This window comes from Bombina bombina, chromosome 3 (assembly GCF_027579735.1).
Source record: "Bombina bombina isolate aBomBom1 chromosome 3, aBomBom1.pri, whole genome shotgun sequence".
Classification (NCBI taxonomy): domain Eukaryota; kingdom Metazoa; phylum Chordata; class Amphibia; order Anura; family Bombinatoridae; genus Bombina; species Bombina bombina.
The window spans coordinates 817714782-817733960 of NC_069501.1; the positions used below are offsets into that span (position 1 = coordinate 817714782).

Consider the following 19179-nt stretch of genomic DNA (forward strand, 5'->3'; position numbering starts at 1 on the left):
AAAAAGGTAAAAAGTGAATTAATATAACCATGTTGGTTATGCAAGACTGGGGAATGGGTAATAAAGGGATTATCTATCTTTTTAAACAATATCATTTTTGGAGTAGACTGTCCCTTTAAGTATGCACCATGCACCAGCATTTTAAACAAACTCAATTTGTTACTTGCAGGCATGATACAAGCCCCACTGGCACTCCAAGCAGCTGCAGTATTTAAAATTCTGGTGCTCTGAGAATGTCTAGCTTTGCCTCACTTGCAAAGACAAATGTTAACACTAAAACAGCTATTACTTTTATTAGAAGCATTTTTGCCAATACATGTCTATTGTAAATATGTGCATTAATCTATGTGCATTTAATGTTTGACCAGAATGTCCCTTTAAGTACACTAAACAGCTATAGCTTTTAATAGAAGCCTTTTTGGTATTACATGTATATTGCAAACTGCTTCTACTCAAAAATGAAATAGACCCATGTGTATTCCAATTAAGGCTGAAATGCCCATTCATTGATGTCATACAAGCCCCTGCAGACCCCCTGAGAAGGTTTGAATACTGGTGCACTGGCGACTGGCCCTCACAGGATGTGTGTGCTTAAAAACAGTAATAACGTTTACTAGAAGCACTTTTGCTAATGGAAGTATATTGCAAAAATGCTTCTATTTAAAACTTAAATCAATCAGTAATAGGGAATATCTGCTCCCTCTTACAACAGGCTAACAGATTTATCAGCCTTTTCCCATATTTCCTTTCATATTAATTTTTAGCTCTAACCTTCTTATTTGTCCATTCATCCTGTTTACATTTTCCTTGGTTAAAATTCTTATCACTAACACTTTTCCTTGTTTGTTTGTTTTTTTCCTGGTCATTTTTCTCCTCTACTTAAAGGGACAGTTTACTCAAAAATCATCCCCCCTTTAATTTGCTCTCAATGATCCACTTTACCTGCTGGAGTGTATTAAATTGTTTATAAGTATTTACTTTACCCATATATTGGCATTTGAAATAGTTGATTTAGCTTGTAGTATCCCCACCTATTCTGAAAGTTACTGGCCTTAGGTCAAATCTATAGATAAGCTGTGTAAACATAGCCAGCAGAAGAAATTACACTCACAGTGGGGTATAAAGAGATAAGGTAATAAAATGTTAATTTTCAATTGTTCACTCCAAGTACTGGCCTTTGGTTTACGGACAGCTATAAGATAAAGAAGCATGTATATGTACACAATGTGAAGTATTGAGATCTGATTATACCTACAAGCTCAACCCATTAGATTGTGGCTTCAAAACACAAAATCAGCTAATTCATATACACAAATAAGCCTTAAAAAGCTAATTCTCATACATTTTATACTCGGTTGGTAAAAAAAAAAAAAAGTAATTGGAAACACATTAAGGGAAAACAATTTTACAGTATACTGTCCCTTTAAAGGTCTTCAATACCCATGACTGTCCAAACAAGTCAAGAAGTGATCTGATGTGTATGGCACATACAACCGTCCTCTATCAGGTCTCTATTAATTATAGTTAGAAACAAAGTTTCCTGATATTGCAACATTAAACTATTAAATTGACATGAAAGTCTAAATTACACTTTTATAATTCAGAGCATGTAATTGTAAATGGTTTTTCAACATACTTCTACTATCACATTTATTTCATTGGCTTGGTATCCTTTTTTTAAATAAAAAATACCTAGGTAGGCACAGGAGCAGCAATACACTACTGGAAGCTAGCTGCTGATTGGTGGCTGTACATATATTCCGCTTGTAATTGGCTCACCTGATGTGTTCAGATAGCTCCCAGTAGTGCATCTTTAACAAAGGATAGCAATAGAATAAAGCAAATAATAATATAATTAATTTGGAAGGTTATTTTAAACTATGTTCTATCTGAATAATTAAAGAAAACATTTTCAGTTTGGTGTCCCTTTAAACTAATAGTTATATGCAAGCAATAGTGCAAAAATAAAATGCTCTAAAATATTAAAGCATTTCCTTTTTTTATGTCCCTTTAATTGGCCATTTTATATTTAAAGAGACATAATACTTATATGCTAGATATATTCAAAGTGCTGCAGCATAACTGTAAAAAGCTGACAAGAAAATTTCACCTGAACATATCTATGTAAAAAGGGAAGATATTTTACCTCAACATTTCTTCAGCTCACCAGTAAGTGCTTTGTGAACATTTATACTTCAGCTGCAAGTTGAAAAAGCAAACAAAAAAACAATAGCCAATCAACATCAGCAGTGTTGAGGTCATGCTATGCTTTGCTGTGATCTTATGAGATTTCACTGAAATCTCGTGAGATTTCATAGTAAACATCCTTAAACTGAAAAGGGAAATAACATGACTTTGTCTGCACATAGAAGATGCTCGCTCGCTTGCAAGTCCTGGGACTAGTATCCCGATTGGCTGCTTAAAGTTCCTTTACAATGGTGTGTGAAAACAGGAAATTTGGAGGTAAATATCTTCCTTATTTCTATAGAGAAGTTAAGGGGATATTTTCTAGGCAGCTTTTTATAGCTATGCTGCATCACTTTCAAGTGCTTCTTATCATGTCCCTTTAATGGTTTAAATACAAAAATACTATTTGATTTAAGTGTTTTTATTTCCATTCCTGTGGGAAAGAAAATTAATTAACAAAGAAAATATTGTAATAACACGTACAGTTCGTCTATCATCCTTAAAGATTTCCCTGGCTTCTTCATAGGAGCACTTCTCTTCATTACACTCGCGTTCCAGAGATCCAGGCTTAAATTCCTCAAACCAAGTATTGGCTCTCCTTTGTCTACTTTTCAACAACGCGTTTGCCACTTTACTCTGCAAGAAAACTGAAAATAAACAGATCTATATTCTTTGTGAGATATTTGATTTTTTTTTTTGTGTGTGTTTCTATTGGGTTTAGTCTCTGATGTTCGCAATCATGGAGTAAAATCACAGCACCTTCACATGAGCAGATATCAATCAATTCTCTAAAAAAGGGGCTGAACCTGTAAGTCATAGTAAATGATGAGCTGCCCCTCTACAACGTAATGACACCCAGAACAAATAACATTTCTTCAAGCAAATATATATCAAATTATGCTGTTTTTAGAGTACTGCAACCCTGCATCCACTTCTAGCTTCCTATAAATATCTTTAACATTTGTGCATAAAATGGCAAAACCTGCAGGAATATCATGCTTAATTATAGCATAAATAAATAAACATGGAATTTTATGTTAGGTCCTTAAATCTCCCCATACCCTTATACTAATGATCTATGGTAGTGTTTTGAACCCTAAGGACACACTAACAGAGACGATTTTCAGGATTATCCTACGTGACAGCAAGGTAGTAACCATGGTTACTGATCAGCTGTTTATCTCACCTATGATCTAGTTCATATATCCTGAACATCTGGCCTGTAAGTGTTCCTTGAGGGCTAGAAGGATCAGATAATTGTCTCCAATTTAATATGTACTATCCACACACTTGCTAATTTTTTAAATTGGCTGAAATTAAATCAGATTGACGCCTGCTGCACTATTTAAGTGTCTATTTGTAAACCACAGCTACCAAGCAGGTCAAATCATTACCCTTAATCTATGCAGATAGTTGACATTTAGTTAGAGTGTGTGCTACAAGTGTAACTTAGTTCTGGTTTACCCAGGTGTTCACTCCTTTTTCCTCACATAGTAATCCAGTATCAGTAAAAACCCAGACCGCATTTGAATGTATGTATGTATTTGTTACTTGTAAAGCACAGCTAATCACCCGTAAGGGTCTCAAGGCACTGCTCATTTTATCTACCTCGGAAGGATGAAAGGCTGAGTGGACCTCGCCGGGGATCGAACCTGCAACCCTTGGGTTGCTGCAGAGCTCAGCCACAGTGCATTAGCATTCTGAGTTACCTGTCCGGCTGAATGTGTTATTCCATACACTTCTCACTACAACGTTATGTTATACTCACATAACTGTATTATAAACTACGGTCTAAATAAGCTCTTTAATTAGCACCAGCAGTGCAGTGCTTTTAATATTTTGGTGCTAGGCAGTAAACAGTGCATCTGTCTTTTACTTTGTGCTGTCATTTTAATTTAGCAACAATAAAAACTATATTTTAACCATTATATTCATTTCATTCTTCTTGCCTAACTAATTTTTTGTGCTCAGAGGCATTTTTCTTTAATCTCACCCTACTCTAGAGGTGAATGTATATGTAACTAAAAAGAGCAGAAGATTGACGAAAATCTTTCATAGCCTGTAAATAGAACCTTAAAGTACATACAACATCCAGATTGTTCAATAACTGCTCCTTCTTAGAGGAAGGATTAGAACAAAATGAAGGAACAACAATCTCTTCCTTAATATTGCATTCCGAAACCACCTTATGTAGAAATTTAGTACGGAGAACCGTCTTATCTGCATGCAGAAAAAGATTAGGAGAATCACACTGTAGAGCCGAAAGCTTTGAAACTCTATGGGCAGAGGAAATTGCCACCAGAAACAAAACCTTCCAGGACATTAACTTGATATCAACAAAATGCATAGGCTCAAATGGAGCCTGCTGCAGAACTTTAAGAACCAGATTAAGACTCCGAGGAGGCGCAATTGACCTAAACACAGGCCTGATTGTAACCAAAGCCTGGACAAAAGATTGAACATCTGTCAAAATTGCCAGACGCTTCTGCAGAAGAATTAACAGAGTCGACATCTGACCCTTTAGGGTACTGACTGATAAACTCTTCTCCAAGTCCTCCTGAAGAAAGGACAGAATATGGGGAATTCTCACCTGACTCCAAGAAAACCCCTAGATCTGCACCAATGAAGGTATTTATGCTATACCTTATAACAAATCTTGCGAGTAACAGGCTTACGAGCTTGAATCATAGTCTCAATAACCTTCACAGAAAAACCTTGTGTGGACAAGACTAAGCATTCAATCTCTAAGCAGTCAGCTTCAGAGAGACTAAATTTGGATAGAGGAAGGGACCCTGAAGTAGAAGATCCTTCATCGGGGCAATTTCCACAGGGAAATTACGACATCCTCACTAGACCCGCAAACCAAGTTCTGCGAGGCCACGCTGGAGCTATTAAAATCACTAAAGCCTGCTCCTGTTTGATACAAGCTATCACTGAGGAAGGAGGGCAATCGGAGGAAACAGATAAATTAGACCGAAATCACATGGCATTGCCATGGCGTCTTCCAGAGCTGCTTGAGGATCTCTTGATCTTGCTCCGTATCTTGGAAGCTTGGCATTTAGACGAGATGCCATCAGATTCAGCTCCAGAACTCCCCACTTGAGGGTTAACATCGAGAAAACTTCCGTATGGAGAGCACATTCCCCCGGATGAAACGTCTCCCTGCTCAGATAATCCGCTTCCCAGTTGTCAACCACTGGGATATGAATGGCAAAGAGATGACAATTGTGAGACTCTGCCCACTGAAGAATGCAAGTCACCTCCTTCATAGCTAACAAGCTCCGAGTTCCTCCTTGGTGGTTGATATACGCCACTGAAGTGATGTTGTCCGATTGAAATTTGATAAACCGGACTAAACTCAGTTGAGGCCAAACTGATAGAGCTTTGAGAATTGCACTCAATTCTAGGATATTTATAGGAAGGGCAGACTCCTCCTGAGTCCAAAGTCTCTGCTCTTAGGGACCCCCAAACTGCGTTGGTTTGTCGCTACCTATCTCTGTTTGGGGATTCCTTCTAACTGCTGTTACCCACTGAGACTTCACTACACCATCCGGAAAAGGAACTTTGCATGTGGATATTACAGGTATACAAGTGACTGGTGGCGCCGAGGAAATCTCTGGCTGCGGTCCATCTTCACGATCTGGAAGTGCAAATCCCTATGGTTCCGTGAGTGTGTTTATCATCATTTGCCTTTGTTGAGGGTATCATGCTTTGGCTGACTGTGGATACAACGGGTTGTCTGTGGATCGTATAATAGTGCTGCTTCATCTGTTTCACTATACGTTTATGCACCTATGCTAATCTGCATTGCCTTTCACTACTCTGCTCTCTTTGGAGAAGTCTTACAGCATTAATTGTTTTGCTTTACCTTTGTGGTGCACCACAGACATAACTCACAAACTGGTTATTACCTTGAGCCTATATTTTGATCTGGGGGACCCCATTATATGTTGTTTTTAATGTTTATAGTGTATTAATTAAAAAATGTGTTTATATTGTTTTGTGCAAAAACATTTCTCTGCAGTTTTCTTATTTATTGATGTTAATATACATAAGTGCTGGTTACCTAGACTTGTAGATCCCACTTATTTTGTGGGATATACTTTCTTTTCTATTTTTTGTATATAAATTATTTTTCTAGGTTGCACTATGTTCTCTGGCCGTATGTAAATTGGTGAAGTGAGCATTACTGCCTTTTAGTATGTTGCTATAGTCTATGATTGTCCCCAGAAAACATACCATGGTACTTGGCACCAAGGAACTTTTCCCTAGATTCACCTTCCATCCGTGAGAGCGGAGAATAGCTAACAGAGAATCTGTAACTGAAAAGATGGTGCCTGCACCAAGATATCATCCAGGTAAGAAGCCACCTCAATCCCTAGAGATCTGGCCACAGCCAAAAGGAGCAGGAGCAGTGGTGAGGCCGAAAGGCAGGGCTACAAATTGGAAATGTTGATCCATAAAAGTGAACCTCAGGAACTTGAAATGTTCCCTGTGGATAGGCACATTAAGATACGCATCCTTTAGGTCTATAGTGGTCATAAACTGACCCTCCTGAACTAGAGGGAGAATAGAACGAATAGTCTCCATTTTGAAGGATGGGACCTTGAGAAACTTGTTGAGAGACTTTAAGTCAAGAATGGGTCGAAAAGTTCCCTCCTTTTTGGGAACTACAAAAAGATTTGAATAAAATCCCTGACCCTGTTCTGCTAGAGGAACTGGGATAATCACTCCCAGAGAGGACAAATCCCTTATGGAGTTTAAGAAGGCCTTTCTCTTTATCTAGTTTACAGATAATCTTGATAATAGGAATCTGTCCCTGGCGGGGACAAGATTTGAGCCCTATTCTGTATCCCTGGGAGACTACATCCACTGCCCAAAGATCTGGAACGTCGCAAATCCAAGCTTGCTGAAAAAAAGGAAAGCCTGCCCCCTACCAGATCCAGAACTGGATCGGCGGCGTCCCCTTCATGCTGACTTAGCCTCAGTGGAAGGCTTTCTGGATTGCTTACCCTTGTTTCAGGGCTGGCTAGCTCTCCAAGAAGTCTTGGCTTGCTCAGATTTAGAAGACGAGGAAGATCTCTGTCCCTTGAAGTTACAAAAGGAACGAAAATAAGCAGTCTGATGACCATTGGGTCTATTCTTCTTATCCTGTGGTAAAAAAATTCCCTTTCCACCTGTAACCGTGGAAATGATCTCTGCCAGACCAGGACCAAATAAAGTCTTACCCTTAAAAGGTAGAGACAGAAGCTTGAATTTAGAAATCACATCCACAGACCAAGACTTTAACCAAAGGGCTCTTTGGCTAAAACCTCTTTTAAAACTAAATGGAGATGCTCCAGTTTAAATCTAAAATTAACCTCCTCAGAATCTATTGTAGTAGGAACTGCAGATTCTGAATCAGAGATCTCGCCCTCAGAAGCTGCAGACAGGGCTGGTGCTCCCACTAGGCAAACTAGGCAGCTGCCTAGGGCGCACTGTCACCTAGGGAACAGCCAGCCACAACCTGGGTTCCTCAGACTCCGCCGGTATATTGTGCGGATGTCCGCTGGCGCACCACACACATTGGATACAGCATGAAGCTGTGTCCTGTGCTGTGCGCAATTCATCCAATCCGGACTGGAAGGAAAACTGAGGCAGCGCTGCTTCCAGCCAATGGGGTGCCGATGTGCAGCGCAACGACGTGAGTTACGTTTACAGGTATATGGGTGAAGCTCAGCGCTATTGTCACAGGAGAACTTTCATTGGGCAGTTGAGTTTTACAACAATTTTAAACTAATTACACCTACTCTAAGCCCCCTAATAAAATAACAAAGACCCCCAAAATAAAAAATTCCCTACCCTATTCTAAATTAAAAAAGTTAAAAGCTCTTTTACCTTACCAGCCCTGAACAGGGCCCTTTGCCCTTTTGCCTGTAAAAAAAACACATACAATACCCCCTCCCAACATTACAACCCACCACCCACATACCCCTAATCTAACCCAAACCCCCCTTAAATAAACCTAACACTAAGCCCCTGAAGATCTTCCTACCTTGTCTTCACCATCCAGGTATCACCGATCCGTCCTGGCTCCAACATCTTCATCCAACCCAAGCAGGGGTTGGCGATCCATCATCCGGTGGCTGAAGAGGTCCAGAAGAGGCTCCAAAGTCTTCCTCCTATCCGGCAAGAAGAGGACATCCGGACCGGCAAACATCTTCTCCAAGCGGCATCTTCGATCTTCTTGCATCCGGTGCGGAGCGGGTCCATCTTGAAGCAGGCGACGCGGATCCATCCTCTTCTTCCATTGTCTCCCGACGAATGACGGTTCCTTTAAGGGACGTCATCCAAGATGGCGTCCCTTGAATTCCGATTGGCTGATAGGATTCTATCAGCCAATCGGAATTAAGGTAGGAATATTCTGATTGGCTGATGGAATCAGCCAATCAGAATGAAGTTCAATCCTATTGGCTGATCCAATCAGCCAATCAGATTGAGCTCGCATTCTATTGGCTGATCGGAACAGCCAATAGAATGCAAGCTCAATCTGATTGGCTGATTGGATCAACCAATCGGATTGAACTTGATTCTGATTGGCTGATTCCATCAGCCAATCAGAATATTCCTACCTTAATTCCGATTGGCTGATAGAATCCTATCAGCCAATCGGAATTCAAGGGACGCCATCTTGGATGACGTCCCTTAAAGGAACCGTCATTCGTCGGGAGACAACGGAAGAAGAGGATGGATCCGCGTCGCCTGCTTCAAGATGGACCCGCTCCGCACCGGATGCAAGAAGATCGAAGATGCCGCTTGGAGAAGATGTTTGCCGGTCCGGATGTCCTCTTCTTGCCGGATAGGAGGAAGACTTTGGAGCCTCTTCTGGACCTCTTCAGCCACCGGATGATGGATCGCCAACCCCCGCTTGGGTTAGATGAAGATGTTGGAGCCAGGACGGATCGGTGATACCTGGATGGTGAAGACAAGGTAGGAAGATCTTCAGGGGCTTAGTGTTAGGTTTATTTAAGGGGGGTTTGGGTTAGATTAGGGGTATGTGGGTGGTGGGTTGTAATGTTGGGGGGGGGGGTATTGTATGTGTTTTTTTTACAGGCAAAAGAGCTGAAATTCTTGGGGCATGCCCCGCAAAGGGCCCTGTTCAGGGCTGGTAAGGTAAAAGAGCTTTTAACTTTTTTAATTTAGAATAGGGTAGGGAATTTTTTATTTTGGGGGTCTTTGTTATTTTATTAGGGGGCTTAGAGTAGGTGTAATTAGTTTAAAATTGTTGTAATAATTTTCTGATGTTTGTAAATATTTTTTTATTTTTTGTAACTTAGTTCTTTTTTATTTTTTGTACTTTAGCTAGTTTATTTAATTGTATTTATTTGTAGGAATTGTGTTTAATTAATTTATTGATAGTGTAGTGTTAGGTTAATTGTAGGTAATTGTAGGTAGTTTATTTAATTAATTTATTGATAGTATAGTGTTAGGTTTAATTATATCTTAGGTTAGGATTTATTTTACAGGTAAATTTGTTATTATTTTAACTAGGTAACTATTAAATAGTTCTTAACTATTTAATAGCTATTGTACCTGGTTAAAATAATTACAAAGTTGCCTGTAAAATAAATATAAATCCTAAAATAGCTACAATATAATTATAATTTATATTGTAGCTATATTAGGATTTATTTTACAGGTAAGTATTTAGCTTTAAATAGGAATAAGTTATTTAATAAGAGTTAATTAATTTCGTTAGATGTAAATTATATTTAAGTTAGGGGGGGTGTTAGTGTTAGGGTTAGACTTAGCTTTATGGGTTAATCCATTTATTATAGTAGCGATGAGCTCCGGTCGTCAGATTAGGGGTTAATAATTGAAGGTAGGTGTCGGCGATGTTAGGGAGGGCAGATTAGGGGTTAATACTATTTATGATAGGGTTAGTGAGGCGGATTAGGGGTTAATAACTTTATTATAGTAGCGCTCAGGTCCGCTCGGCAGATTAGGGGTTAATAAGTGTAGGCAGGTGTCGGCGACGTTGAGGGGGGCAGATTAGGGGTTAATAAATATAATATAGGGGTCGGCGGTGTTAGGGGCAGCAGATTAGGGGTACATAAGGATAACGTAGGTGGCGGCGCTTTGCGGTCGGGAGATTAGGGGTTAATTATTGTAAGTAGCTGGCGGCGGCGACGTTGTGGGGGGCAGGTTAGGGGTTAATAAATGTAATACAGGGGTCGGCGGGGTTAGGGGCAGCAGATTAGGGGTACATAAGTATAACGTAGGTGGCGGCGCTTTGCGGTCGGGAGATTAGGGGTTAATTATTGTAAGTAGCTGGCGGCGACGTTGTGGGGGCAGGTTAGGGGTTAATAAATGTAATACAGGGGTCGGCGGGGTTAGGGGCAGCAGATTAGGGGTACATAAGTATAACGTAGGTGGCGGTCGGCAGATTAGGGGTTAAAAAATTTAAATCGAGTGGCGGCGATGTGGGGGTGGCTCGGTTTAGGGGTACATAGGTAGTTTATGGGTGTTAGTGTACTTTAGGGTACAGTAGTTAAGAGCTTTATGAACCGGCGTTAGCCCAGAAAGCTCTTAACTCCTGCTATTTTCCGGCGGCTGGAGTTTTGTCGTTAGAGCTCTAACGCTCACTTCAGAAACGACTCTAAATACCAGCGTTAGAAAGATCCCATTGAAAAGATAGGATACGCAATTGACGTAAGGGGATCTGCGGTATGGAAAAGTCGCGGCTGAAAAGTGAGCGTTAGACCCTTTAATCACTGACTCCAAATACCGGCGGTAGCCTAAAACCAGCGTTAGGAGCCTCTAACGCTGGTTTTCACGGCTAACGCCAAACTCCAAATCAAGGCCAGAGAATCTGTAACTGAAAAGATGGTGCCTGCACCAAGATATCATCCAGGTAAGAAGCCACCTCAATCCCTAGAGATCTGGCCACAGCCAAAAGGAGCAGGAGCAGTGGTGAGGCCGAAAGGCAGGGCTACAAATTGGAAATGTTGATCCATAAAAGTGAACCTCAGGAACTTGAAATGTTCCCTGAGGATAGGCACATTAAGATACGCATCCTTTAGGTCTATAGTGGTCATAAACTGACCCTCCTGAACTAGAGGGAGAATAGAATGAATAGTCTCCATTTTGAAGGATGGGACCTTGAGAAACTTGTTGAGAGACTTTAAGTCTAGAATATGTCGAAAAGTTCCCTCCTTTTTGGGAACTACAAAAAGATTTGAATAAAATCCCTGACCCTGTTCTGCTAGAGGAACTGGGATAATCACTCCCAGAGAGGACAAATCCCTTATGGAGTTTAAGAAGGCCTTTCTCTTTATCTAGTTTACAGATAATCTTGATAATAGGAATCTGTCCCTGGCGGGGACAAGATTTGAGCCCTATTCTGTATCCCTGGGAGACTACATCCACTGCCCAAAGATCTGGAACGTCGCAAATCCAAGCTTGCTGAAAAAAAGGAAAGCCTGCCCCCTACCAGATCCAGAACTGGATCGGCGGCGTCCCCTTCATGCTGACTTAGCCTCAGTGGAAGGCTTTCTGGATTGCTTACCCTTGTTTCAGGGCTGGCTAGCTCTCCAAGAAGTCTTGGCTTGCTCAGATTTAGAAGACGAGGAAGATCTCTGTCCCTTGAAGTTACAAAAGGAACGAAAATAAGCAGTCTGATGACCATTGGGTCTATTCTTCTTATCCTGTGGTAAAAAAACTCCCTTTCCACCTATAACCGTGGAAATGATCTCTGCCAGACCAGGACCAAATAAAGTCTTACCCTTAAAAGGTAGAGACAGAAGCTTGGATTTAGAAATCACATCCACAGACCAAGACTTTAACCAAAGGGCTCTTTGGCTAAAACCTCTTTTAAAACTAAATGGAGATGCTCCAGTTTAAATCTAAAATTAACCTCCTCAGAATCTATTGTAGTAGGAACTGCAGATTCTGAATCAGAGATCTCGCCCTCAGAAGCTGCAGACAGGGCTGGTGCTCCCACTAGGCAAACTAGGCAGCTGCCTAGGGCGCACTGTCACCTAGGGAACAGCCAGCCACAACCTGGGTTCCTCAGACTCCGCCGGTATATTGTGCGGATGTCCGCTGGCGCACCACACACATTGGATACAGCATGAAGCTGTGTCCTGTGCTGTGCGCAATTCATCCAATCCGGACTGGAAGGAAAACTGAGGCAGCGCTGCTTCCAGCCAATGGGGTGCCGATGTGCAGCGCAACGACGTGAGTTACGTTTACAGGTATATGGGTGAAGCTCAGCGCTATTGTCACAGGAGAACTTTCATTGGGCAGTTGAGTTGACTATGAATGTGTCCAAGAGTAACTGCAGGTCAGACACTGTATATATAATATGAGTATGTATGTATAAAATGTTATATACAAGCTTACCCATCACGCACTGCACCTAATACAGTATATACACATAAAGCACTACACTGACAACATAGTTACTTTTACCGTCTACAGTCACTTCTATGATGATATTAGAGAGAAATATATTTCATGTGTATACAGTTGCTTTATTAGTACCTAGAGTTTAGAGATGCATTTACCGTTACTTAGTGCCCGAGGCTCCTTTCTTTTCTAATAATGGCGCTGATTTATTAGTGTAGCATTTATGGTAATGATACTTCTAAAATAGGTGCCCTTTTCCAATATAGCATTGCAAAGAGAATGTATGGGTAAAAAAAAAAAAAAAAAAACACTTCCTGTGGGCTGTTTATATATCATTAAGGTAAGCAACAAAATGACTTAGGCAGGAAGTCCTTGAACAGTTAATAAATTACCACTGAAAAATGTTTTTTTGCGGTAACAGTATCAAGAAAATGTTAATACTTTACACTAGTTAACAAATTTATACACTTTTAAAATTCTTTTTAAAGGGCCTTGCAAATACAATAATAGAATGGTAATGTATTATGCTATTTTTTTAGAGTGTTATACACATAGAAAGTAACATAAATCTAGGTGACTTCTTCCTCCTGCAGAGTCCGCAGTTAGACCCTCCCTGCATCATGCTGTTGGTTTAGTGAATAGACCTGTCAGTGTCTCATCTTATGGCACTTATTCTTGAAAATTAAAAGAAATTTAGCAGTTTCATGTTTTGTTGCTTTAATATTTTTTTTGGTGTGTGTGTGGGGAGGGGGCGCAAATAGCTGGTCTTGCCTAGGATGCAAAGTAGTCTAGCCCCGGCCCTGGCTGCAGAGGAATGATCATTTCAATATAACTGAGAAAGACTAAACAAATCAGTCTTGGCGGAATCAGAACCCATAGAAATGTTCTTAGATTTCCTCTTCCTTTTACCAGAACTAGGTAAAGCACTGCAGAAGTCAACTGAGCAGCAAAATCTTTAGGCAAACAAACAAACACTGAGAGACTGACTGAGAGGAACCGCAGGGCACTGCATGTGAATCTGTCAAAGACTGGGACATGTTAGCAGAAGGCTGAGCCAACCCTTGAACAGCATTATCCTGAGAAAAAGAAGGCTCAGATAAGGAATCCTTAGATAATGAAACCTTATTAAGGCAAGGGGAACAAAATTGCACAGGAGGTATAACCTGGGCATCTGCACAATAAAGATATTTATCAAATGACAGAGAAAGCTTGGGATCGGCTTCTATAGAACATAAAATAGCCCTTTATTTCTCTTATACTCTAATTTCAATATAAAAATTTGAATAAAATTAAATTCTAAGCATAGATAAATAATTATTAAAACCGGCACCTCTACACCCCAGTCATGCTGGAGAGACTCACCCAACCGGTAACCAGGAATCCAATCCACACCAGCAGATAAATCTTGTTCAAACTGCAGATCCTAGAAAGTTTCAAACATCAGAGAGAAGCGACAGGCGCAAGTAACACGGAGATAACGGAAGCCCGGTGACGTCAGACGCGCAGTGAGTAGCGTGGTCAAGCCGGAAAAACACAGCCTGAAGGAATTGTCAGGAGGAGCAGGTGAGAGTTTAATAACAGAAGCGGTAGCTCGTAAATCCCTGAAAGGCGAGAGGAGAGGTAAGAGACCCTCTTGTTATTGGAGTTTGTTTACGGACTCGCAGGTGTTAATAGCCTGCCACGGAGAAAAAGTATCGGACATTTTTAACAGAGTCTGAATATAGACATTTGAATATACAGGATATATTAATCCTTTCAAGTGATTGTTGGGATAAATACTCTACAGGTTACTATCAATATACCGAAGTGAAAACTTGGTACTAAGCATATCCCCCCACAAGTGACTTTATTGATCTAGTCCACTTTCGGACAATAAGGAAGACAGCCGTCTGGTGTGGAGTTTAGAACAACAAGGTTCTATATTTTGGATATAAATTGTATTAGCTATCAGCTTGAAACATCTTATAGAAACTGTCAGTCCCTGTTCTAAAGTTGTTTATAGCCATAACTTGGAGGTTTCAGCTAGAAAGGTTTTTATATATGAGTGGATGTTTATTGGATGATTGAGTTAGGAGTGATTGCATATTGAATTGTGTATTTTAGAATAAGTAATGAATTTTTAGGTGCCTCTATTTGTTTTAATATATGAATTAAGTGAATAAAGTTTATTATTAATTATATGTATTACCCAAAATATTCTGGAATTATTTTTATATAAATTTTTATTAGAGGTTTAATAGATAAACCCCTAAATGTGGTATAAGCCTATGTATTAACAAGATTAAAAACCCCATACGATTACTAAAGAGTTATTTATAAGAACCCACAGCTTTAGCGCCGTCTAAATCCGAATCATTTCCTATTTATATTACTAACTGCCTAGGAAGGAGGCAGTAACATTAGACTAGCAAGGTGGGGAGAGTCTAGCGCTTCACATCACAGCTTTTCTAAGACAGGCAGAAAAAAAACAATGAAATGCCAAAAAATCCGGGCTGTCTCCTTGAAAATCCGGCTTGCAAACAGCTGGCTAGAAACAAACTGATCAGCACTCAGGAAGTAACTAAGCAGTCACATGATCAAAAATTCAAAAGTAAGGTGTGGTCCAACAACTTTCTTAATGAGATATTACCCAAACTAAATAAAAGGTAAACTTGTGCATACACATCCCGGTAGCAAAAATAAAAAAGCCTTCACATGACAGAACAGTGCCCTTAACTGCTGCCCAATAAATCCCCAACCTTTAAAAGAGATATTTTGTCCATAAGGATCCACCTTGTTCTCTAAGTATCCATTTTTTTCTTTCTTTCTTTTAAAACAAGGAACTCCTAGTGCTGCATCTTTCTCACCTAGAAGTTAAAAGCACTTACCTTTGGATCCGCTGTAGGGCAGGTACAGCAAACAGACGTGACAGAATCCTCACTGACATAGACCTGTAGATAAAGAAAAAACAGAGTAACCAACTCTGGTTTTCTATATAGGGGTAGGAAAAATGTTGGAAGGTAAGCAAAGACTACCTGCCATCTTCCAACTGCTAAAAGTCACCATTACTCTTACTAAAGAGAATTACATGGGCACAGCATAACCCCAATCCTTGCTTCCAGGGAAAAGTACCCATTAATGGATTAACAACTTGATTTCTTCAGACACCATCTTCGCACAGCACCTACAATGTTACACAGGCAAAGAATGACTGGGGATTGTAGGTAGTGGGGGATACTTGAAGCTTTGCTGGGGTGTTCTTTGCCTCCATCTGGTGACCAGGAGTTGAATTCCCACTAGTAATTGAATAGATTTGTGGATTCTCCATGCCACTGGAAAGAAAAGTAGTAAATGTATCCCCTATGGGTTAAAAAAAGTCAAAATTTAACTCCTAAAGGTAAATAAAATTAAAAAAAAAAAAAACAACCCAGCACACAGTAAACTACTGTGATCTGTACTGTGATCATTTTTTCCCGCTTTTTGATTCACAGGAACACTTTTTTATCACACTGATTTGTTTCTCTCCACCTCACAACTCAGAGTGAAGAGGAGGGAGACAGATCATATATCCTCACAGCACTGTGACCACTGAGACTGTTACAGTGATCACATGTGCTGAGGCATCGGGATTTGCTGTTGCTGCTTTGCCTGGGACTCAGAGGCACACATCAACAGCATTACCCCTGCGATCGCCGGTGCTGCGGCAGAACGCTGCTATTTTTAGAGCACAATTTAATTATTCAATCATGGGTCCTTAAAGGGACATGAAACCCAAAAAAATTATTTCACGATTCAGCTAGAGAATACAATTTTAAACAACTTTCTAATTTACTTCTATTATCTAATTTGTTTGATTCTCTTGGTATCATTTGTTGAAGGAACAGCAAAGCACTACTGGTTTCTAATAGAACACATGGGTGAGCCAATGACAGTCGGTATATATATGCAGCCACCAATCAGCAGCTAGAACCTAGGTTCTTTGCTGCTCCTGAGCTTTCCTAGAGAAACCTTTCAGCAAAGAATAACAAGAGAATGAAGCAAATTAAACAATAAACGTCAATTGGAAAGTTGTTTAAAATTGCATTCTCTATCTGAATCATGAAAGAACATTTTTGGGTTTCATGTCCCTTTAAGGGTAGGACATCCATGATGGACTAATTCTGTCATTGGTCGTTAAAGGGTTAAAGGGACATTCTGATGCAAAAATTACATACATGTGATTTTTCATTACTGACTATATAGATAACTATGTGGTTTACAGTTGGTCTCCTGATTGGGAGCTGCAATGCATGCAACTCTCAAGTGGGGTTTTAACTATGTGTTTAACCACTTTGAAGGGTTATTAGCTAGTTAGCTAGGGTCAGTAATTCTATTGAATTACTTCATGCAATAATTGCTTTAAAATATATGAATATGTCACCATACAAATGACAAAATGTAGCCACAATTATTTAATTTCATTGCTTTCTATTTATTTTTGTAGGCACAAACAAACAGCGTCAATGCAGGAAGCAGATTCATGATTAGCTATACAACCTCAACATATCAAATGACAATAGATTTTAGTGCAATGTGAACCATTAGGGATCTGTTCTACATTACTAAATGCCCTTCCCCTACATTAATGAGATATTTAACTACAGCTGCTCCTTATTAGCTTGTTCATGTTAAACTTTCCATAATGACATTTAGTCGTAACATTTTTGCTTGACGTAAACACATTTAGTTAAAAATAATCACCCCTTTACCATTCAATAATATTTATTTTAATTATAGATTGTAAACACATCAAATATATAAAATAACTCCTCAAATGACAAATGACATTTAAACAGAACAGACAATGTTAACTGATGGTAATAAAACATAAATTCAAATATTATTGGTCCACAAATTATTTTATCTAAAAAAAACACATTGATTTTTGATTCTCCTGATGATTCATTTCTGTTCAATTCTCAGCTATTAGTTTTCTATCTTATATGGAAGTTATACAACAATTTACATTAAGCTGCAGGGTTTGTTAGTGCCACTTACTTACTTGCAGATGTTAGGAGAGGTGAGAAAATCAGAATTAAACACAAGCACCCTGCTTTGTTAGTCCCTGTGTCCATGGTGGATGTTGTATATTCTTTTTCAACAAACTAACTGTATCCTGGTGTGATCAATCAGCTTGTCCAAAGTTCCTAGTTAAAAACCTTTTTTTCACTGGGGGAGGGAGAGGGTGACTGACATTGAGATTGCAAAAGAATGAAAAACACACACACATGCACCTTTTTTGTGCGACTTCCTGTGTCCAAAACAGTTCCTTTTTATGTCCAAAATAAGAATTGAAAAGAGATGAGTTAATCCAGCACTACTAATATATAAACCAAATAAAAGAATTGAAGAAGGTCTGAAAATGATCACAAAGCAACTGCTGCTTAAGGTCAAAGAAGGCAATTTATTAAATCAAAAGAATCCTCTATAAGGTATTGCAATGTAAAGCATACATTTATAGCATATAACAAAATAAAGCAATCCTAGATACCCCCGGGGGTTAAGTGACCAAAGTTAGAAAACTGAATTGCCGTATGTGTACTGCTGATAATTGTACAACATCAAATAAATCATCCTATAAAAGGAATACAATATAGACAGCAGAATAACACAAACGGCAACACAAAGTATCGACAGTTCACTAGATACCAATTACAACTATCAATGCATAGCCCTAAAGAAACACATCATAATAATCAATATGTAAAAATAACATAGTAATCAATAGGAGATATATAAGCGCACATTCCTTATGCATCAGCTGTGTAGATCAGAAATGAAAGGTGTAAACAGTCTGTAAGTTAGTAACAGACATCCAATGTTACTGCCAAGCTTGTGTGTTAATCAAAAGCAAAAGATTTCCAGAGCGTAGTGAAATAGCATAGACAATCGTCAATTGCATGCAAAAAAAGTCAGCTTGTATAACATGGATCATGCACAACTTCCCAATGTGATTAAGTACCGTCGAGTATATCCTTAGAATAGACTTGTTATCTTAGTGTTAAGCATAGAACACATGCATTAGACATCATGCAGCAAACTTAGATGATATTCAACAAATCTGCAAAGCGTCCTGTATATGGAGACACCATATGAGACTGGGTATTGAAAGGCTCGAAAGCCCACAGCTCACAAACATAAGCTTCACGCCTCTCGCTCACCAGACCAGGCCAGTATTCCTTAGGCGGTATTGAGCTGCCCCTCCGTCTCCGTCTGTCTCCAAACACGCTGCTCCGTCTAGCATGCAGTTACAGCAGGTCACACACCTCCCAGGTGAACAGTGGCTGACGTCCTCTACCTTCCCAGGAACGTCACCTTCACGCTATGCGCGTTTCACCCATAATGAAATTGAAAAGGGCTTTCTCAAGCGTCATGTGCTTTGTTGCTTAATTGCAACTTTTATAGGCTAATACTGATTGCTAATAGGTGAAATATCAGCTTCGGATCGCTTACATATCAACTGAAATAAAAGTTTTTTTTAAATCTTAAACAGCATTGTTAAAACATTATTTACATTTTTATCCTATATATGAATCTTTCATAATTCATAGCTTTAGAGAGTGGGAGCAAGAATTAGCGACTTTA

The 19179-nt window shown here is 39.5% G+C and overlaps 1 protein-coding gene across 1 annotated transcript in view; it reads right to left on the reverse strand.

The window, feature by feature from the left end:
• Positions 1-17726, reverse strand: part of F7 (coagulation factor VII) — a 123935-nt gene extending 106209 nt beyond the window's left edge. Inside the window, exons 1-2 of the mRNA XM_053707773.1 lie at positions 17597-17726; positions 2671-2834 (exon numbers count right to left, since the gene is read on the reverse strand). Coding sequence (XP_053563748.1) covers positions 2671-2834; positions 17597-17669 — 237 coding nt within the window. The 5' untranslated portion in view covers positions 17670-17726. The remainder of the gene's footprint in view (positions 1-2670; positions 2835-17596) is intronic.
• Between the last annotated feature and the right edge of the window lie 1453 nt (positions 17727-19179).